Below are 18,299 nucleotides of genomic sequence, written 5' to 3' on the forward strand. Positions count from 1 at the left end.
TCTCAAATACTTTCACCCTTGGTTATTTCTTTTATTTGGTTTAGTATGGTATGGTTTTATAGGACTCTTGGTAATTCGGTATTATAGGCATAAATAACCCAGGAGGCCTGGGGTACATTTTAGTGTGACTTGAGACCATGTTCTGAATGGATTAATGGACAGGAAGGGGCGCTGAGGTGTCCTGCTCAGTACACGGTTGCCATATTTCTCATTTCTTCACCTTAAACTGTCTTTACAGAGCAGGGTTTTCTGTAACAGAGAGGGAGATGGTGGTCCAGAGTGGGTAAGGGCTTGTGGAACTATCTCTAGCTCTAACCTGGCCCATAAAATATTATGTATATTAACTGATTATCATTTTCAAAGAGGAAAAGAAAGGCTAGTCTGAAATCGTTAATATTTTTGAGCATTCAAATGAAATTCCATGTAATGAGAACCTTCAATTTGGTCTTTCTATGACTGATTTCAATTTCATCAGTGTTTCTTTTTTTTGGGTGGGGGGATAGAGTCTCATTTCATCATTCTCAGTGGAGTGCTATAGCATCACAGCTCACAGCAACCTCAGACTCCTGGGCTCAAGTGGTTCCCTTGCCTGAGTAGCTAGGACTACAGGTGCCCACTACAACACCCAGCTATTTTTAGAGACGGGGTCTCACTCTGCACTCCTGAGCTCAAGCAATCCACCTGCCTCGGCCTCCCAGAGTGCTAGGATTACAGTGAGCCACCGCACTCAGATCTCACCAGTGTTTCTTTACAATGGATCTGGAGTTTGACAGTACCAAGAGACTTCTTTTTTTCTTTTTTTGAGACAGAGTCTCACTATGTCACCCTCGATAGAGTACCATGGCATCACAGCTCACAGCTACCTCAAACTCTTGGGCTTAAGTGATTCTCTCGCCTTAGCCTCCCAAGTAGCTGGGACTACAGATGCCTGCCCCAACACCCGGCTACTTTTTGTCGCAATTGTCATTGTTGTTTAGCTGGCCTAGGCCAGGTTTGAACCCGCCAGACTCAGTGTATGTTGTCAGTGCCATAACCACTCTGCTATGAGCACTGAGCCACCAAGTGACTTCTATAGACCATCAATTCTACTTAAATACTAAGTGTCTTGAGATGTGCTGTCCATTTTAAAGTTTCAAATATATTCTCAGATACGACACATATTCCCTACCAAAAGAATGAGGTAAATTTGATGAACAGGCACCGTTTCTTTTTTTTTTTTTTGTAGAGACAGAGTCTCACTGTACCACCCTTGGGTAGAGTGCCGTGGCGTCACACGGCTCACAGCAACCTGTAACTCTTGGGCTTACGCAATTCTCTTGCCTCAGCCTCCCGAGTAGCTGGGACTACAGGCGCCCGCCACAACGCCCGGCTATTTTTTGGTTGCAGTTTGGCAGGGGCTGGGTTTGAACCCGCCACCCTCGGCATATGGGGCTGGCGCCCTACTCACTGAGCCACAGGCACCGCCCAGGCACCGTTTCTTTATTGTATTCCACACAATTTTTCTGTATGCTAGTGTTTTGAATTTTAATATCTGTTTAGTGATCTGTTTTTTGAAATTATCTTCTACTTTTATTTATAAATATTAGTAGTCTATTTGTTGAGACTTTGGGAAAAAAATTCCAATAGCTAAGATAAATGCAAACATGAGTTAACTTTGGGCATGAAAACATGAGTTAATGCGTTTAAAAAGATGAAATCATGTAAAACAGATTTTAGTTTACATGTTAATTGTAATACATTGCAAAAGAAAAATGCTGGAGAACTACATATTTTCTTTCTCTATTTTTTGAGATAGATTCTTGCTCTATCACCCTGGGTAGCCCAGCTGAAAGCCCAAGCTCAAAATCCTGGGCTCAAGCAATCTTCCTGCTTCAGCCTCCCACATAGCTGGGACTATAGGCATCCACCATGATGTCTGGCTAACTTTTTCTATTTTTGGTAGAATTGGTGGTCTCACTCTTGCTCAGATTGGTCTCCAACTCCTGACCTCAGGCAATCCACCTGGCTTGGCCTCCCAGATTGCTAGGATTATAGACGTGAGCCATCGTGCTGAGTCTGCATATATTCTTTACCCTCCAAGAAGACATGTATACTCTACATGAAATTAAATCACCAAACTGTACTTTTTAAGATGATGGATTTTATGCCATGTGAATTATATCTTAAAGCTGTCAGTTTAAAATAAAGTAATACAGATACACAAAAGAAAATATAAAAAAAAGAGAGCGAGAAAATAAATGGCCATAGTTTCATTGCGTTAGGGTCTGGTCAAGAAAAAGCAGCTAGGTATTTCAAACAGATGGGATTTAATATAGAAAATCAGTTACAAAAGTGTTGTAACTACTGAAAACCACACAAGAAAAGGTAACCCTGAGATTAGTAACCACAGAAAGTGCTGGTAACATCTAGGGCTAAAGGAACAAATGGGAGAGGCTGATATCACCTGGAAGTTTTCTTATTGAGGGGTGACCCACAAGGAACATCAGGACAGCCAAGGTGGGGCCACTGGGCTGGCACTTCAGCCATGGAGAGGGACCGCTGGGCGTGAGAAAGGGGGCCAGGGTCCCTCCCTATGCCTTTCCCCCAACCATGGCAATCGTCAATCTACTTTCCGGAGGTGGCCATAGAAGCCACGAAGTGATGTCTCTCCTACCTCCCTCTACTCCTACCAGGCTGCTTCCCAGATTCAGAACCTCATAAAAAGCCAGCTGTGAAGGAAGTGGCCGTGATTAGTTTGTCCCTGTCCCTTTCACTCCATCACAAAGCTTGGGATGGGGAAGGAGAGCAAATGGGTCAGTGCCTGCCCACGCGGATCTGACACAAGTGAGGCTGACATGCTGGAATGTGTCCTGATGTCATTCACATGGCCTGATCGTTTCAGGTGTCCTAATGATCTTATGCTGTGTCTCTTATTTATATCTTTTCTTTTCTATTTGACATTCTATAATGACATGGTAGTCTTCATGGTTGCCTTCATGACCACTGTTAAAGATTACATAGAATTCCAGTGAGACACTGAAAAAGTGTTAAACAGAAAGCAGCCTAAAGATCACCAGTATCAAAATGACATGAAATATTTCTCCTAAGGGCAGATTTCTGGGCTCTACCCATGTCTGCACAACCAGAAACCCTGTGTGCAGGACCTGCAATCTGCATTTTTAATACTTTCCAAGTAATTTTTATATGCATCTAGGTTGGTGAACCACTCCTTATGCAACTTAGAAAAGCCTAAATTACAAGCCATTCTTAAAATCAAAAGATGTTGTATCTTTTCATTTCCTAGAAAATTATTGTTGAATTTCGATAGCCAGTTAGCTTCTGGGAAAACAGCTCTCTCCATCATTATGGGTCACCAAAACTTTCTCCTAGATATTTCTTTCACAGTGTTCACCTCCCTGAGTTTAACAGTCCTCACGGTTCTAAAAACTTCTAGATGTCTTCACAGCAGACATCATCTCAGCGTCTGCTTGTACCTGCAGCCACCTTTTAATCATCATAACCTTCAGCTAGTCTCAAAACAGAATCTGGCAGCCACGCGATCATCCCCCTGTGGGTAGCTGTTTACAGCCCCATGTAAAAGACAAATGGATTTAATAAAACAGAGAGGTAGACAAATTCTGAAGTTATATGCAATGTATGTACTTCTTAACAGGCCAAGTATAAGGAAACTTTTCCACTGGACTCAAGCATGCATAGAAATGTGACTCTTGCTTAGACTACATGGGACATTGCTTTACAGGCGCAATTTTATAAGCAAAATGCCTGGTATTAGCGACTCCTATGCAAATTGCTGGAAGAGCCGGCATTAAAGTTTATTGACTGCCTTATGGGATCCTGAAGATAGAAATGATGTTATTACTGTTAGCCCACAGTTCCTTCTCCTCCCAGGGAAAGCACACAGCAGATTCACATAAGCTGATCTCCAAATTTCATTTCTTTCTAAGACAGAAGGCCCAAGGATAAAGATTCAGCTGAGTGGCAATGGTTAAAAGAGCAATTTTAAAGAGCTATCGTTAAATGTGTAACTCTGTGGGTACAGCCAGATTAACTGGAATCCCACATTCCCAATGTGATTTATGTTTGAACTTCGGCAACTATCTTCCCAAGATTTATTTGTGTGTGATTTTTCAGTTAGTCAAAAGCTGCACTCCACTCTGCTTCCTTTCATCTCATTGTCTCTCATCCATCGATTACTTGTCTTAAAAGGAAACAAAAGAAAAGACAAAAAGAAAATGTGCTGTTGGCAAGCTGCAAGGGTGGTGTCCAACCTTTTTTTTACTGCTGCACATTGGAAAAAGAGGGACTAAACGGGTACTTCCAGAAGGGCAAGCAGGACAGCCCCAGGTTTTCCAACGCTGCCGTGAGCAAATATGTACAAAAATATATCGAGAAAAACTGACATTGTCACAGACACTGCCAGAGATTAGGAGACAAAGCAAAATATGGCAAAAGCCATTCTGAAGCTTTGCACAGGAAAAAATAAGGTTAATTAGGGGAAATTAAGTTATAAGTAACAAAGTGGTCTCCAGTTAACATGAAATCACTAAGGCTAAGGGAAGGCTGAGTTGGGAGTGTCTATACTGATACATGTTTCTGTGGTCTGCAGTGGTCTCGATGCAGGATTATTGCTGGCTGTCTCAGGGCAGAAATGACTTGCAGGGATACTGTCACTGACCATTCATTCAGTGATGTGACATGAAGTTGCAGGGCCAGGGAATGCAGTATGATATAAATATAATCTTTGGAGCTCTGTCCAAATGAGGTATTTGGGTAGTTCTTGAAGAAACAGGGCTCAACTTGTACAAGCCAGAAATGCACAAAAACCTACATGAAGAAAATTATAAAACCTTCATGAAGCATCTGGCTCTTACAAGCCAGAATTTAGTCTATGCTATTATATAGATGTGCTAGACAATTAAAATACAGTGTGTTATATTTAAATAACAGCCAAGGCCGGGGCTGAGAAAAGCACAGAATACCTTTTTATGCCTTGTTTTATGTTTATAATTTTGTATTCTTAATGAGGTACTTATCTTAGTTCATATGTATTGCTACAAAGGAATACTTGAGTCTGGGGAATTTTAAGAAAGGGGTTTATTTGGCTCACAGTTCTGCAGGCTATACAAGAATCATGGTGCCAGCCACTGCTTCTGGTGAGGGCTCCAGGCTGCTTCCACTCATGGCAGAGGGTGAAGAGGAGCTGGAATGTGCAGAGATCAAGTGGTGAGAGAGGAAGTGAGAGAGCAGGGAGGGAGGCACCAGGCTCTTTTTAACAACCAGATACACAGGAACAAATATAGCAGGAACTTACTCATCACCCAAGGATGCCATTAAGCCCTTCATGAGGGATTCTCCCCCATGACCCAAACATCTCCCATTAGGCCCCTCCCTTAACATTGGTGATCCAAATTACGACATGAGGTTTTGGGGGACAAACATCCAAACTATTGCAGCATCCAAGATTGTAAAGTGCTTCAGGCCCTACAAAACTATCTGATCCTAAATAAAAGTCTCTCAGAGGAGTCTCATTGCCATCCCTGCCCTCACCGCCTCATTATCCCCCACCTCTAAATAGTTAACCACTTTCATTAATTTCTGGATTCTTCCATCTGTGATTCATTTTATAAAGTTAAATATGAATATTCCCATAAATGTACTCTAATTCAATCTTTTAGTTTACACCAAAGGTAGCATGGTTATATGCATTATACCTATGTAAAAAACAATTTGGTCAAATCTATCGTTTTTTTTCATTTAATTTCTTCTGGATTTTGAGGCATAGTCTAAGCCTTTTTCCATTTCTGGGCTATAAAGAAATTATTCCATGTGTTCTTCTAGTACTTTTCAGTTTTATATTTTATTCTGATATACACTATGAAGTATGTATCCAATTTTATCTATTTTCATATAAATATCCAATTGTCACAGAGGATTGAAATGCCATCTTAAGCATACACCAACGCTTGTGTTTATTTGGTTCTATTTCTGGACTTGCTCTGAACTTATTCTACTCCCTGATCTCTTTGTCTATTCATGCATCAATACCACTTTGTTTAATGTCCAGTGGGGCTAGCTCTCCCTCCCACCTTGTGCTAATGTCAATTGTTATTTTATGGGCGGCGCCTGTGGCTCAAAGGAGTAGGGCACCAGCCCTGTATGCCAGAGGTGGTGGGTTCAAACCCTGCCCTGGCCAAAAACTGCAAAAAAAAAAAAAAAAGAAAAATTGTTATTTTATTATAAAAACTTTGAAATAAACCTGTCTAACCTCAGAAAACAACTTCTTTGGTTTTTAAATTAAGATGGTGTTAAATTTTGTATATTAACTTGGGGAAAATTGACATCTCTGTGATGACGAGTCATCCTATCCAAAAATAAAGGATGTTTCTCCATTTATTCAAGTCTACTTTTGTACCTTCAGGAAGGTTTTATAATTTTCCTCAGGTAGGCTTTTGTGCACTTCTTAAGTTTATTCCGAAATGTTTTTTCTTTTTCATTGTCATTGTAATTGGAGCGCATCACATTTTCTAGTTTGCTATTGTAAATATAAACAAAGACAATTTTTATCTTTTAATTTTATATCCTGCTCCTATACTGAATTGTTAGTATGAATTTAAGACTTGATTCCCTGATTTTATAAGTGTGCTATCCTATCATTCGCCCATAATAGAAATAGGTTATCTTTCCTTTTCCAGTTCTTTTGGCTCTAATCTTTTCTCCTGAGCCCTCATTATTTTCTCCATAGCCAAGAAGGATGGAATGATGCTAAAAGTTTTCTGGGGAAGGTGAGAAGAACTCGGATCTCCTGCATAAGAGAAAAGAATAGCAGAAGAATAACTTTTTGATCAGAGTGGGAAGGGCACCTTATCCTGCCGAAAGGAGTGGTTAGTAGGGTACAGACATTTAGTTTGTTAATCCCTGGAGAGAGAGCAAGTGAAGAAGAGGCAATTGTAGATTGGCTATTGGAAAACAGACCTCAGGAAATAGCCAGGGCTGAGAACAGCACAAAACACCCACTCCATTGGCATGTGGGCCTGAGAGGGATGTAAAAGTCCTAGTCCTAGTCCTGATTTCAATGGCAACACTGAGCAAAATTCATTCACAAACAATTTTCTGACAGATGCATTAAGAAGTGAATACTTAAAAATGCTAGTAATTCCATTGTGTACTATAAAGCTGTAGTAACCAAATCAGCATGGCATCAGCATAAAAACAGATACATAGACCAATGGAACAGGAAAGAGAACCCAGAAATTAATCCAACTGATTTTTGACAAAGGTATCAAGGAGACTCATTGGGGAAAGGGACGTCTCTTTAATAAATGGAAAACTGGATAACCATAAGCAGAAGAATGAAATTAAACTCCAACCTCCCACGCTATACAGAAATTGACTCAAAATGGATCAAAGAACTAAATGTAAGACTTGAAAAACCACTAGAAGAAAAATAGGAAAAACATCTCAGAACAGAAACACCTTAAGTTGGGGGAAAGATTTTATGAATAAGACCTCAAAAGCACAGGCAACAAGAGCAAAAGTAAATAAAAGGGATCATATTAAACTCAAAAGCTTCTACACAGCAAAGGAAACTGTCAACACAGTGAAAAGCCAACCTACAGAATGTGAGAAAATATTTGCAAATTACTGATTTGAGGTGGGATTAATATCCAAAACATAAGGAACTCAAACATTTCAACAGAAAAAGAAAAGCCTAATTTAAAAATGGGCAAATGATCTGAACGGACATTTCTCAGAAGAAGACATATACAAATGGTCAAGAAATATATTTTAAAAAACGCCCAACATCACTAATCATCAGAGAAATGCAGATCAAAACAACAAGGCAGTATGTCACACTGATTAGGAATAGCTAAAGGAATAGCTAAAAAGACAAAAACAGGGTGATGCCTATGGGTCAGTGGGTAGGGCTCTGGCCCCATATACTGAGGGTGGTGGGTTCAAACCCAGGCCCAGCCAAATTGCAACAAAAAATAGCCTAGCGTTGTGGCAGGTGCCTGTAGTCCCAGCTGCTCAGGAGGCTGAGGCAAAAGAATTGCCTAAGCCCAGGAGTTGGAGGTTGCTGTGAGCTGTGATGCTACAGCACTCTACCGAGGGCAATAAAGTGAGACACTGTCTCAAAAAAAAAAAGACAAAAATAAGTAATTTTGTGTTTGATCACTGCAGTACCCACAGAACCTAGAGTGGTGCCTAGTACATAGCAGGTTCTCAATGAAGTTTTGTGTTGTTTTTTTAAAACACACAATTCTTTTATTTTAGACATGTAAGGAAAGCTATTTCAGAATCTAGTAATTTAAAGCATGCAGCAGTATACAGATAACAAAAGCAACATTTTGTTACAGCTCAGCAGATAACACCTAAAGCAAACAGGCATGAGATAATGCATATTTATGTAGAATTAAAGCCAGATGAATAATATATTGTGGGGCAGAGGGAAGGATGGAGGAAACAAATGGAAATGAAAGACCAATGTCTCTGGATGCTTCAAATGTATAATGCTAAATTTCTCATTTGATAGCACATTCAGGTGCTTCAAATGTAGTGCATTACAGCAAAAATAGTGAGAATGGAAATAATTTATCTGTATCCCTGCCCAATATTGTTTGGTCAAAACACATTTTCATAAATCTTCTCTCAGTTTGATCATGTTCTGAAGTTACTGTTCAATAACTCACTCAAATCAGGCTTTAAACTTACTAGACATAAAACAACGAATTATCTAGTACTTTTCCTTTTATAATAAAATATGCTACATGCTTTATTGAAATATATGATAGTGATTAGTATGGAAAATTTTAATATTTGAAAATATAAAGCCACAGTTAACAAAGTGTTAAGTGTTTAAATGAAGCCTTAATACATGGGAAAGGCGCAACTAGTAAAATACAAGTATATGGAATTGAAACTGAATGTTAGAATTTTTAAATAAGGTTTTTATGAATGTGTTGCCTAACCCTATGCCTAAATGATAGTGGGTGAATGTCAGGTGACCCTGTATCATTTTTCATTGTAACATCAGATCAATAAAAAGTATTTTTATTTCTCACTTTTTAGTCAAGGCTGCCAAGACCTCATCTCAAGTCTGGGCCAGCACTGCGGAATGCATCTCGCCACTAAGCACGCCAGCAACTCCATACTCCCTGGGACGAAGACCTGCCCTAATAAGGCGGTGCTCAGAATTAGTCCTGGGTCACGTGAACGCCGCAGCCCTACAGGCGGCGGGCGTGTTCTTCCTCACGCATGCGCACAATTCCTTTGCTTGTTCTTGGAGGAACCGGCGCAGACTCAGAGCCCTGGCCCGGAGGCGGGGCTGAGAGAAGAGGCGGGGGTGGTGGCTGCGCGCGTGCGCAGAAGGGAGGTCAGGGGCTGGGGTGCTGTGGCCGGAGCGGCGTGAACGACCGAAGGTAAAATGCAGGTGAGCGAGGTACCGGGTTAGGCGTTTGGAGGCGGTGGCCGCTCGTTTGTCCCGTTGCTCGGCTGCCGGGCTTGCGGGAAGCGCCAGGCTCTGCAGGCATGAGGAGGAGACCGCGCCAGTCTAGGCCCCGCCCAGGCGCGGTGCAGCGGGGCGGACGTGGTCCCCGCGGGGCCAGGACCGAGTGTCGCCTTCGCACAGTGCCTATACCCCAAATATCTGTCCTCGGGGGCTTCCTCAATGAATCTTTAGGTCTTTCTCCACCGGGTCCTGTGAACGAGTTGCCGGATCCCACGTGACAAAAGTTACTTGCTATTAACTCCCTTAATGACTGTTTGTAGGGATGTGGACGCTGAGGCATGGAGAAGTGGGAGGTCCGGCCTTGGTGGCAGGGGTCCTATCCGGTAAAGCAGCCGCGGAGCCCGCGTTCCTGGCTGCACTTAGAGCTGGCTAAGGGCTAAGTTAACACCCTCTTCCTCTGAGTCTTGGTGTTCACTTGGGCTGCGCTCCATTTCGGACCACCTGGGTTCCAGAGCGCAGCCCAGGGGTTCCCCTGCTCAGTGCTGGAAGTTTTCCTTGAAGTGGGCAAACTCCCCTCGTTTTGTGTTTTTTCTATAAGTGGGATCTTCTAATGGACTTTGAAGCATAAAGAAAATGAATGCTCCGCCGAACACCTTGGAAATAGGCATCCTTCTGAGCAAAACTCTGTGACAAGTAAATTTTGCCACTGTCCAAGGACCCTGCCCTCCCTAATCTTGCTGTGGTCAGGAATTCTGGTTAAGTACCCTCTGTGCAGTGACAGATGGGAAATGGAGATGGTGTGGGATTGCTTGGGTGGGGGGATCATTGGGGGCAGTGGGAGATGACCGTCTGTAAGGACCGTGAGTCTGCCACAGCCAGATACTCTTAAACCGCAAAGAGGAAGTACAGGGACTATGCTGGCCCCTCTGCATCTTCTGTCCTTCATGTCCCTTCTTTAAAATGCCACCTTTTCTGAGGCCTTCCCTGACCACCGGTGGAAAGGAATCTGTTTCTTCCCATGTATTTCAGCAAGATTGTTACACAGAAGCGGGGCTGGAGCCCGGTTACTCCAGAGCCCTCTTCCACAGTGCTCCTTGATTTCTTGTTCCAGACCAAGTCTGGGCTCCATTAGTGGTGTTCCTGTCACACCGCCAAACTGGGGCATGGGCAGCTGGCATCTGGATCTAAGAGCCCACTTTGACATTGATCTTTCTGACATTTGATCCTCATATATTTGGCCAACAGTTCAAGCAGGGCAGTGGTGTCTTTCTAAACACCATGCCTCTCCTAAGCTTGTGAGGATTACGTGAGTAGGTACAGGTAAAGGGCTTAGAAAAGTGCCCAGAACTTCGTGTTTAATAAACATATCTGTTAAGAGCTGCTCTGAGAATTCTGTCACCCTAGTCCTAGGCTCTCCTCCTCCCCCTTGGATTCTGCTGAAGCCTCTCAGGGCTTTGAGATGCTCAAAATGTCACCATCTCTTTGCTCGTGGGCCCTTTCCCTCAAAAGCTTTTTCCTAAGGCCTTATATTCCTGTGGCTGGTTTCTTCCCACCATCAGGTGGTGGTTAAATGTTACCTCCTATGGAGACATTTCTGTCCACCCTATGTAATGTGGGTCCCTTCTAACTTTCTTGACCAGCAGCCTATTTGTCATTGTTCTTGTCACAAGTATCTGTGTGTGTGTGTTTATAATTTGTATATATATATATATATATATATATATATACTTGTTCAATAACTGTCTTTTCCTCTTGACTATAAGGCAAGTGGCTGTTCAACCGTGCTTCTTTGTTGTCTAATATATGTAGTAGGTACTTAAAAAACTGTTGACTGAATCATTCCAAGTCATTCATATAATAAAAACATTGAACAGAAGTCAGATCACAGCCTTGGTATCAGTCCTGATGCTGATCTGCACATAATATCCTGGTTTTTAGCCAAGACTAGCTTCAGGGACTGTGGGGCTTTTGATACTTTCTTGGAAATAGACCACAGAATAATTTGGTTTGAATTCCCCCTTTCCCACCACTTTGCCACATGGCCCCTTGCCCAGTATGGCACCCTCCATACTGGGCTTTTGCACTCATGGCAGCCTTGTTCCTCTTTTTTTTTTTACACTGCAGACGAAATGAATGATTTATTAAGGGATGGCTGGTGCTCGCTCGGGCACAGCAGCCAGCCTTGCTCCTCTTGTTCTAGGACCCCAATGCAGACACTGAGTGGAATGACATCTTACGCAAAAAGGGCATCTTGCCCTCGAAGGAAAGTCTGAAAGACTTGGAAAAGGAGGCAGAAGAGGAGGAGCAGAGAGCCCTCCAGCAGTCAGTGGGTGAGCTGCTCATTTCCTTGCTCCTTGTGTTTCTGGGTTAGAGGACAGCTTTCTAAGCTGCTGACCACTGTGGTAGAAGGATCTATTTTTTTTTTTTTTTTGAGACAGTCTTACTTTGTCTCCTTGGGTAGAGTATTATGGCATCCTAGCTCACAGCAACTTCAAATTCCTCGACTCAAGTGATCTCTTGCCTCAGCCTTCCAAGTAACTGGGACTATAGGCACATGCCACAGTGTGGGGCTATTTTTCTATTTTAAGTAGAGATGGGTTCTCACTCTTGCTCTGGCTGTTCTTGAACTCCTTAGCTTAGGCAGTCCACCTGCGTTGGCCTCCCAGAATGCTAGGAGTGGCTAGGAGCCACTGTGCCCTGTCTAGAAGGATCTTCTGAGCAGGAGAAGGGCCAAAGTGCTGGCACCTCTGTAGGACCTCAGGCACATCACAGGGTGTCTCTAGCCTTTACCTTCCTAGGCCATAGACTTAGGGAGACTTCAGAGATCCTTTTTAAGTCATTGTCAGAGTCAGATGAGCATGATAATCCTAAAGAAAGCATTTCTGAGTCTTGACTTTCTGGTCTCTGATTCACTTTAAATAATGTCAGTGAAGTTTGATTAAAGTTTTCAATATTTGTATTCTCCTGAGTTATACTTTTATCATCTTTGTGGATTGATTGAGGATATTAAAATAGTTTAACTTGAGGAAGCATAAGATGTTTGTAATAAGTTCGGTGAGAGAGGGGTTTTCTCAAAGATAGCCTCGCTACCTGGATTGGAATTCCTTGGAGTGCTTATAAAGGAAAAAACCCATCTTTATTGAATCAGGGTCACTGAGGTGGAGCCTGAGAATCTGCATTTTAAATAGGTGCCATGAAAGATTTCTGGTGCATGCCAGACTTCGAGAACCACTGATCTCAGGGACTCGTACTTTTGCTTACATGTTGTAGTTAACTTAGAGAAGGATTTATTAGAAAATATTTATCCAGCAAATGTTTATTGAATGACTATCACATGTCATGTGCTACTCTGGGCGATGGGGATTTAGCTATGCACATGCCAGGCAAAATTCTCTGCCCTATGGAACTTACATTCTAGTGGAGAATCAGACAATAAATTGCCAAAGGTTCCAAGGTGTGGAGCAGCCATGGGGGGTAGGGGAAGGAAAGAGCCATCAGTGAAGCGAGGGTCATTGTTGACCTTGGCGAAGGTGCTTCCTGGAGTGATGAGGGGAGGAAAAAGTCTGATTTGATTTTGGGAAGTAGTGTTTATGGCAATAAAAATATAGATTTTATAGCAGTTGGTTACAAGAAACAGTAGAGCTGCCTGTCACTCTTAATGAAAAACAAGGAAGTACATGATAATCACCTTTGACTCTAGGAAGGGTGTGCACGGGGAGAACACTGAACAGGGTCCTCTGTCTCCTTGGGTGATATGAGAACTATTCATGTTCTTGAAGATTGGACCAGGTGACTTCAGGCAAATCTCTCATTTTATACACTTGGAAAAACCATACCTTATTGTGTGGAGGTAGGAGAGTCAAGTCTGCAGGAATCAACATAGGCCTATCTTTTTTGTAAAAGCTCTGTACTTCTAGTATAGTAACTTAAGTATTTTTGTTTTTCTTTTTGGCGGGCTGGTAGTCTTTTGGTGTTGTGTGATTTTAGAGGAAAGGCAAAGGGAAAAAAGCAAATGCATGTTTGTCCGTCTTTTAAAATGTTTTATTCTTTGCCAATGTAACTAAATTCAGTGAAAACATACGAAGATATGACTTTGGAAGAGCTAGAGGATCATGAAGATGAATTTAATGAGGAAGATGAACGTGCTATTGAAATGTACAGGTTAGTGCTGCCCAGAGAGATGGTTTGTTTTTTGTGTGGTAATAAAATGTGTTTCCTTTGAAAAACTAATTTCCCAGCTGAGATAACCTTTGGAAAGGGCAGTAATTAAATAGAAATATTGCAAATTTTAACAAACTGGTCTTAGACTTTTGCCATGAGAAATAATCATACCTGGACCATTGTACATTGTCTTCTGAAAGATACTTGTGTGTGTGCCCCTGCTTGTGTGTACATTTGTGTATAATGTTTCTCTCCGCCTGTGGTATAGGCAGCAAAGACTGGCTGAGTGGAAAGCAAGTAAACTGAAAAATAAATTTGGAGAAGTTTTGGAGATCTCAGGAAAGGATTATGTTCAAGAAGTTACCAAAGCCGGTGAGGGGTTATGGGTAATCTTGCACCTTTACAAACAAGGGTGAGCTGATCTTCCATGCTATCTATAAAATATTAATTTGAATTTATGTTTTGAATATCTCAAGCTTAATCCACATCAGAGGGATTTTTTTCTGTTTGTTTTGTTTGGCTGCTTTTTTTTCTGTCTAGTTAGGTGTTTTGTTGCTGGCTTACCCAAACTTTGTTGCCTGACTTTCATCTTTCAATTTAATATTTGTCACTAATACAAATGACCCTGTTAAAGTGTAGCAATGAAGACTTCGCTTTTCTTTTTCTGAAAGAAATTCCTAAGTGCTCTATCCTTCTAGAAGAACTCTGGCAGTTCAGAATTCCACACGAGTAATCCCTCTTACAGATGGTGAGCTGGCCTCTACAGTGACTGCCAGTGCTAAGTGGTGCTGAGGTCCTGTGGTGTTTTCCACATGCCCAGTCCTGCTCTTACACTGTAGAGTCCAGTGCCTATTGAGGAATTTCTTCAAAGCAGGAAATGCTAACTGGGACGTAGTTCACACATTCTAAATCTTCAGTGTTATGTCATTCAACCTTACAGAAAGGCGTGGCAGTGATCTTTTACATTGAAGTTTTTCTGACTTACTTTTGTGTCAAAATAAATTGGACTTTGGATTTAGAGTTCTTCTGAGCATATTAGAAACGTTTTGAAAAAATATTGATCCATTTTAGCTAGCAGCAGAATGACTTGTGAAACTGTTGTGAGGCTTCATATAAGGTAAAAGTAGTTGAGCTTTTTAAAATTTAAATGTGGAATCACAGTTGCTTCTGTTTTTCTTTCTGTTTTATAGGATTCCCCTCTGTGCCCTGATAAATCAGTACTTCAATGAACTTGCCAGGAAGTTTCCTGATGTCAAATTTATCAAAGCCATTTCAACAACCTGCATACCCAACTACCCTGATAGGAATCTGCCCACAATATTTGTTTCCCTTGAAGGTGAAATCAAGGCTCAGTTTATTGGTCCTCTGGTGTTTGGCGGCATGAACCTGACAAGAGATGGTAAGTGGCTCTTGGAGACAGACGAGGGCAGTGAGAGGTGCGGAGGGATGTTTCTGTTGGAGAGAGTACTTATTTCCTAGACAAGTATTATGATGTTTTGTCAAGTTCTCCTTTGCCTCTGTGTGGGTGATTGTTAAGAGGGAAGAAGCACATTTAATGTCTCATCTCAGGCAAATAATCAGAAGCAGTTACAACCAGATTCTAATAGTTACTCAGTTCAAGGAATGCACAGTGGACTTAAATAAATATATTTAATATTAATATGGAATTTGTTTTGTCTCTGCAGCTGAGGGTTTTAAGTAGCAGATGAAGATTGCAGTACTCATTTTTTATTTAATTCATATGCCCATATTAGTGACAGATGCTAATATATGTATTTCTCTATGGAAATATTTTTCCAGTTGAATATCTTAGTAGCTTTTATTTATATTAAAATTTTATTGAATTCTGACTTTTAACCCAGAAGGATGTGTTTTTTTTCCCTTTTGAGCTGTTACACGTAGAGGTGTCAAAATACACATGTACATGCCACGTGGAAGAGATCCGAGGCCAGAGGCTTTCACACTACGTAAAATTCCTTATCTCTTTTGAAATAATATGCTCAACTATGCGTTACTAGTCTTCTAAAAGCATATTTTTAAGCGTGACTTTATGATACTAGAGCACTAAGATACTCAACTGGGAGGAACATAAACACGCACGTATACACATGTACACATCAGATACAGTAGTCACATGTTTGTTCAAGGGCATATGGCTTTTCAGACTAAATTTAGTTGCCTCTTATTTTGACCTTTTTTGAATGTACTATGAGAGGAGGGAGATAGGTATACAATCATAGTCTTTATTTCTAGAAAAAGTCTTACTTAAGGACTAGTGAACTTACCTATAATAACGATGTTGTGTGTAGGTGAACAATTACATATATATACTTATACATACACACATATGCATATGTATAGATGTATAAATATTTTCTTGAGTCAAGAATTAGAAGTCTTGGGTTGTTCTAAAGAAATTTGTTGAATTTTGTATAATATTGAGCCAAAGTACTTAGAACTGGAAATAGTGATGTTATTCATCTCTGTAGAGCATTCTCCCCCGACCCTGCGTTACTGAGGTGATTGACAAAGAAAACTATATATTTCATGTATGCACCATGATTTGATGTGTGTATACAATGTGAAATGATTACCACAGAGAAACTAGTTAACATATCCATCACCTCACGTCATCCTTTTTCTTTTTTGTAGTGAGAAAAGAGATCTACTCTCCCAGAAAACTGAATATACCATACATGATTATTAACTGTAGTCACTGTGCTGTACACTAGATCTCTAGAATTTATCTGTCCTATAACTAAAAGTTTATACACTTTGACCAATGTCTTCTATTTACCCCCAACCCCTGGTAACTACCGTTCTAGTTTGTTTCATGGAACACTTCAAATTCATATGACTTCAACAAAATTAGTTGTCAGAATTTAATAGAAGTACCCAATTAGCAGAATGTCTCTGCATTGATCTTCCTTTAAGCCAGGATAGTTGTTTTAGAATCTTTTGAGTAGTCCCTTAGTTTAGTCTGGGTTCTTCTATGCAGTGGAAAAATACATCATTTAATTTCACTTCACAAGGTCTCACTCCATGTGGAGTTTGAGTGAGATATAGGAGCTAAGTCTTTAGTCACTGATTCTTTTTACTGTTTGATACTTTATTCATTTGTTTTTTATTACTGAGAACAAATGTATCAGTTCAAGGGTGTCATTATACATTTATCCTTTGATCCAAGATTGGGGTATTATTTGACTTGAGGCTGAAGAATTTCCTTTTATTCTACTATGAAACTAATTTAGGGTTTTCACATGAAAGATATAACGAGTTACAACCTAAGAATAGGGGGAAGGGGGAAAGGGAAGGGAGGAAGGGGGGAAGGTGGGTAGAGGGAAGGGGATTGGTGGGATTACACCAGCGGTGCATCTTACAAGGGTGTATGTGAAACTTGGTAAACGGTCTGTGAAGCTAGTGAATGATGCCCCATGATCATATCAATGTACACAGCTATGATTTAATAAAAAAAAAAATTTCCTTTTATTAACTAAAATAAGATTTAATGATTAGATTGTCAGCAGGCCCATAGAAATTATTTCTTTTAAATGTTTCATGCTGATTTCTTGCCTGAGAAATTGTCCAAGCTGGGAAACTGCAGTCATTAGAGGATAGGCTTATTCTTTGTTATTTTATTTTAATTTCCATATAGATTCAAGTTTAAACAGTACCTCATTTGATCTCATCTTCTGAAAATATGTTTGAAACTATTTTGTTTTCCTTCTTAAATGAATGATTTTTTTTTAATTTTTTTTTTTTAGGCACCTTAAAATTATGGTACTAAAATTAAATTGTCATCATTTTGATAACTGATGTTTTCTGCTTAGAAAACCCTTGGCTGAATGGATTCAGGGTGTGGAGAGCAGTGCCCATGGTGCTTCACAGGATTTGCTTTTTCTTTATCATGTAGTGTTGGAGTGGAAACTGTCTGAGTCTGGTGCGATCAAGACAGACCTGGAGGAGAACCCCAAGAAGCCGATTGAAGACGCCTTGCTGTCCTCTGTACAGTGCTCTGTCCCCACGAGGAGGGACAGTGATTCTGAGGGTGACTAGGGCTGTAGCTACCACAACTTGCCAAACTCTCTTGATGGATTTTTGTAAAAAAGAAACAGCAAGAATGAGTCCTTTTGGTTTTTAGTGTTTTATAATTATGTTTTAAATCTCAGATGTTTTATAAATAATTATTGGTGGGGATTCTATTAAATTTCTTGGAACTCTCTTTTTAAATTATAATGTTTCTTTTTAAAAAAATTAAAACCAATTTTTAGAATAGCAAATGTCTGTTTTCCTCCGTTATATTTTAAGTAAGCCATAAAACCTAATCACTATTTTATGATGTATAGAAAGGAATATGGAGTTTTAAATGTGAATAAATTATACAGTGGATAATTGCAAACTAAGCTTTACAGTTACATTGTTTTATTTTTATTTTATAAAGATAGCAATAGGAGTATCAACTTGATTAAAATATCAGAATAATATCTAGAGGAAAAAATCTTAGTATTTATCTTATTTAGAAGAAATAGACAATTTTTGTGAAACTGTTGTCTTACCAAAGCAATAATGAAAAGACTCCAGTTTACTGCTATATTTGAGTAAATGTGTTTTCTAGGTAAAATACTGTTTATCTCAAACTGTTGAGTATCAGCTATTTTGATTCCATAAAAGTCACATTAAATTATTTTTT

At 40.3% G+C, this 18,299-nt stretch overlaps 1 protein-coding gene across 1 annotated transcript; it reads left to right on the top strand.

Annotated features, from left to right (window-relative positions):
- Window positions 1-9,295: 9,295 nt before the first annotated feature.
- Window positions 9,296-17,879, top strand: PDCL3 (phosducin like 3). The gene is made up of 6 exons (XM_053589713.1): window positions 9,296-9,430; window positions 11,649-11,778; window positions 13,519-13,609; window positions 13,878-14,021; window positions 14,800-15,008; window positions 17,523-17,879. The coding sequence occupies exons 1-6, from the start codon at window positions 9,425-9,427 to the stop codon at window positions 17,663-17,665; spliced, it is 723 nt and encodes a 240-aa protein (XP_053445688.1). The 5' UTR covers window positions 9,296-9,424; the 3' UTR covers window positions 17,666-17,879.
- Window positions 17,880-18,299: the final 420 nt, after the last annotated feature.

This window comes from Nycticebus coucang, chromosome 4, assembly GCF_027406575.1.
Source record: "Nycticebus coucang isolate mNycCou1 chromosome 4, mNycCou1.pri, whole genome shotgun sequence".
Taxonomy (NCBI): Eukaryota; Metazoa; Chordata; class Mammalia; order Primates; family Lorisidae; genus Nycticebus; species Nycticebus coucang.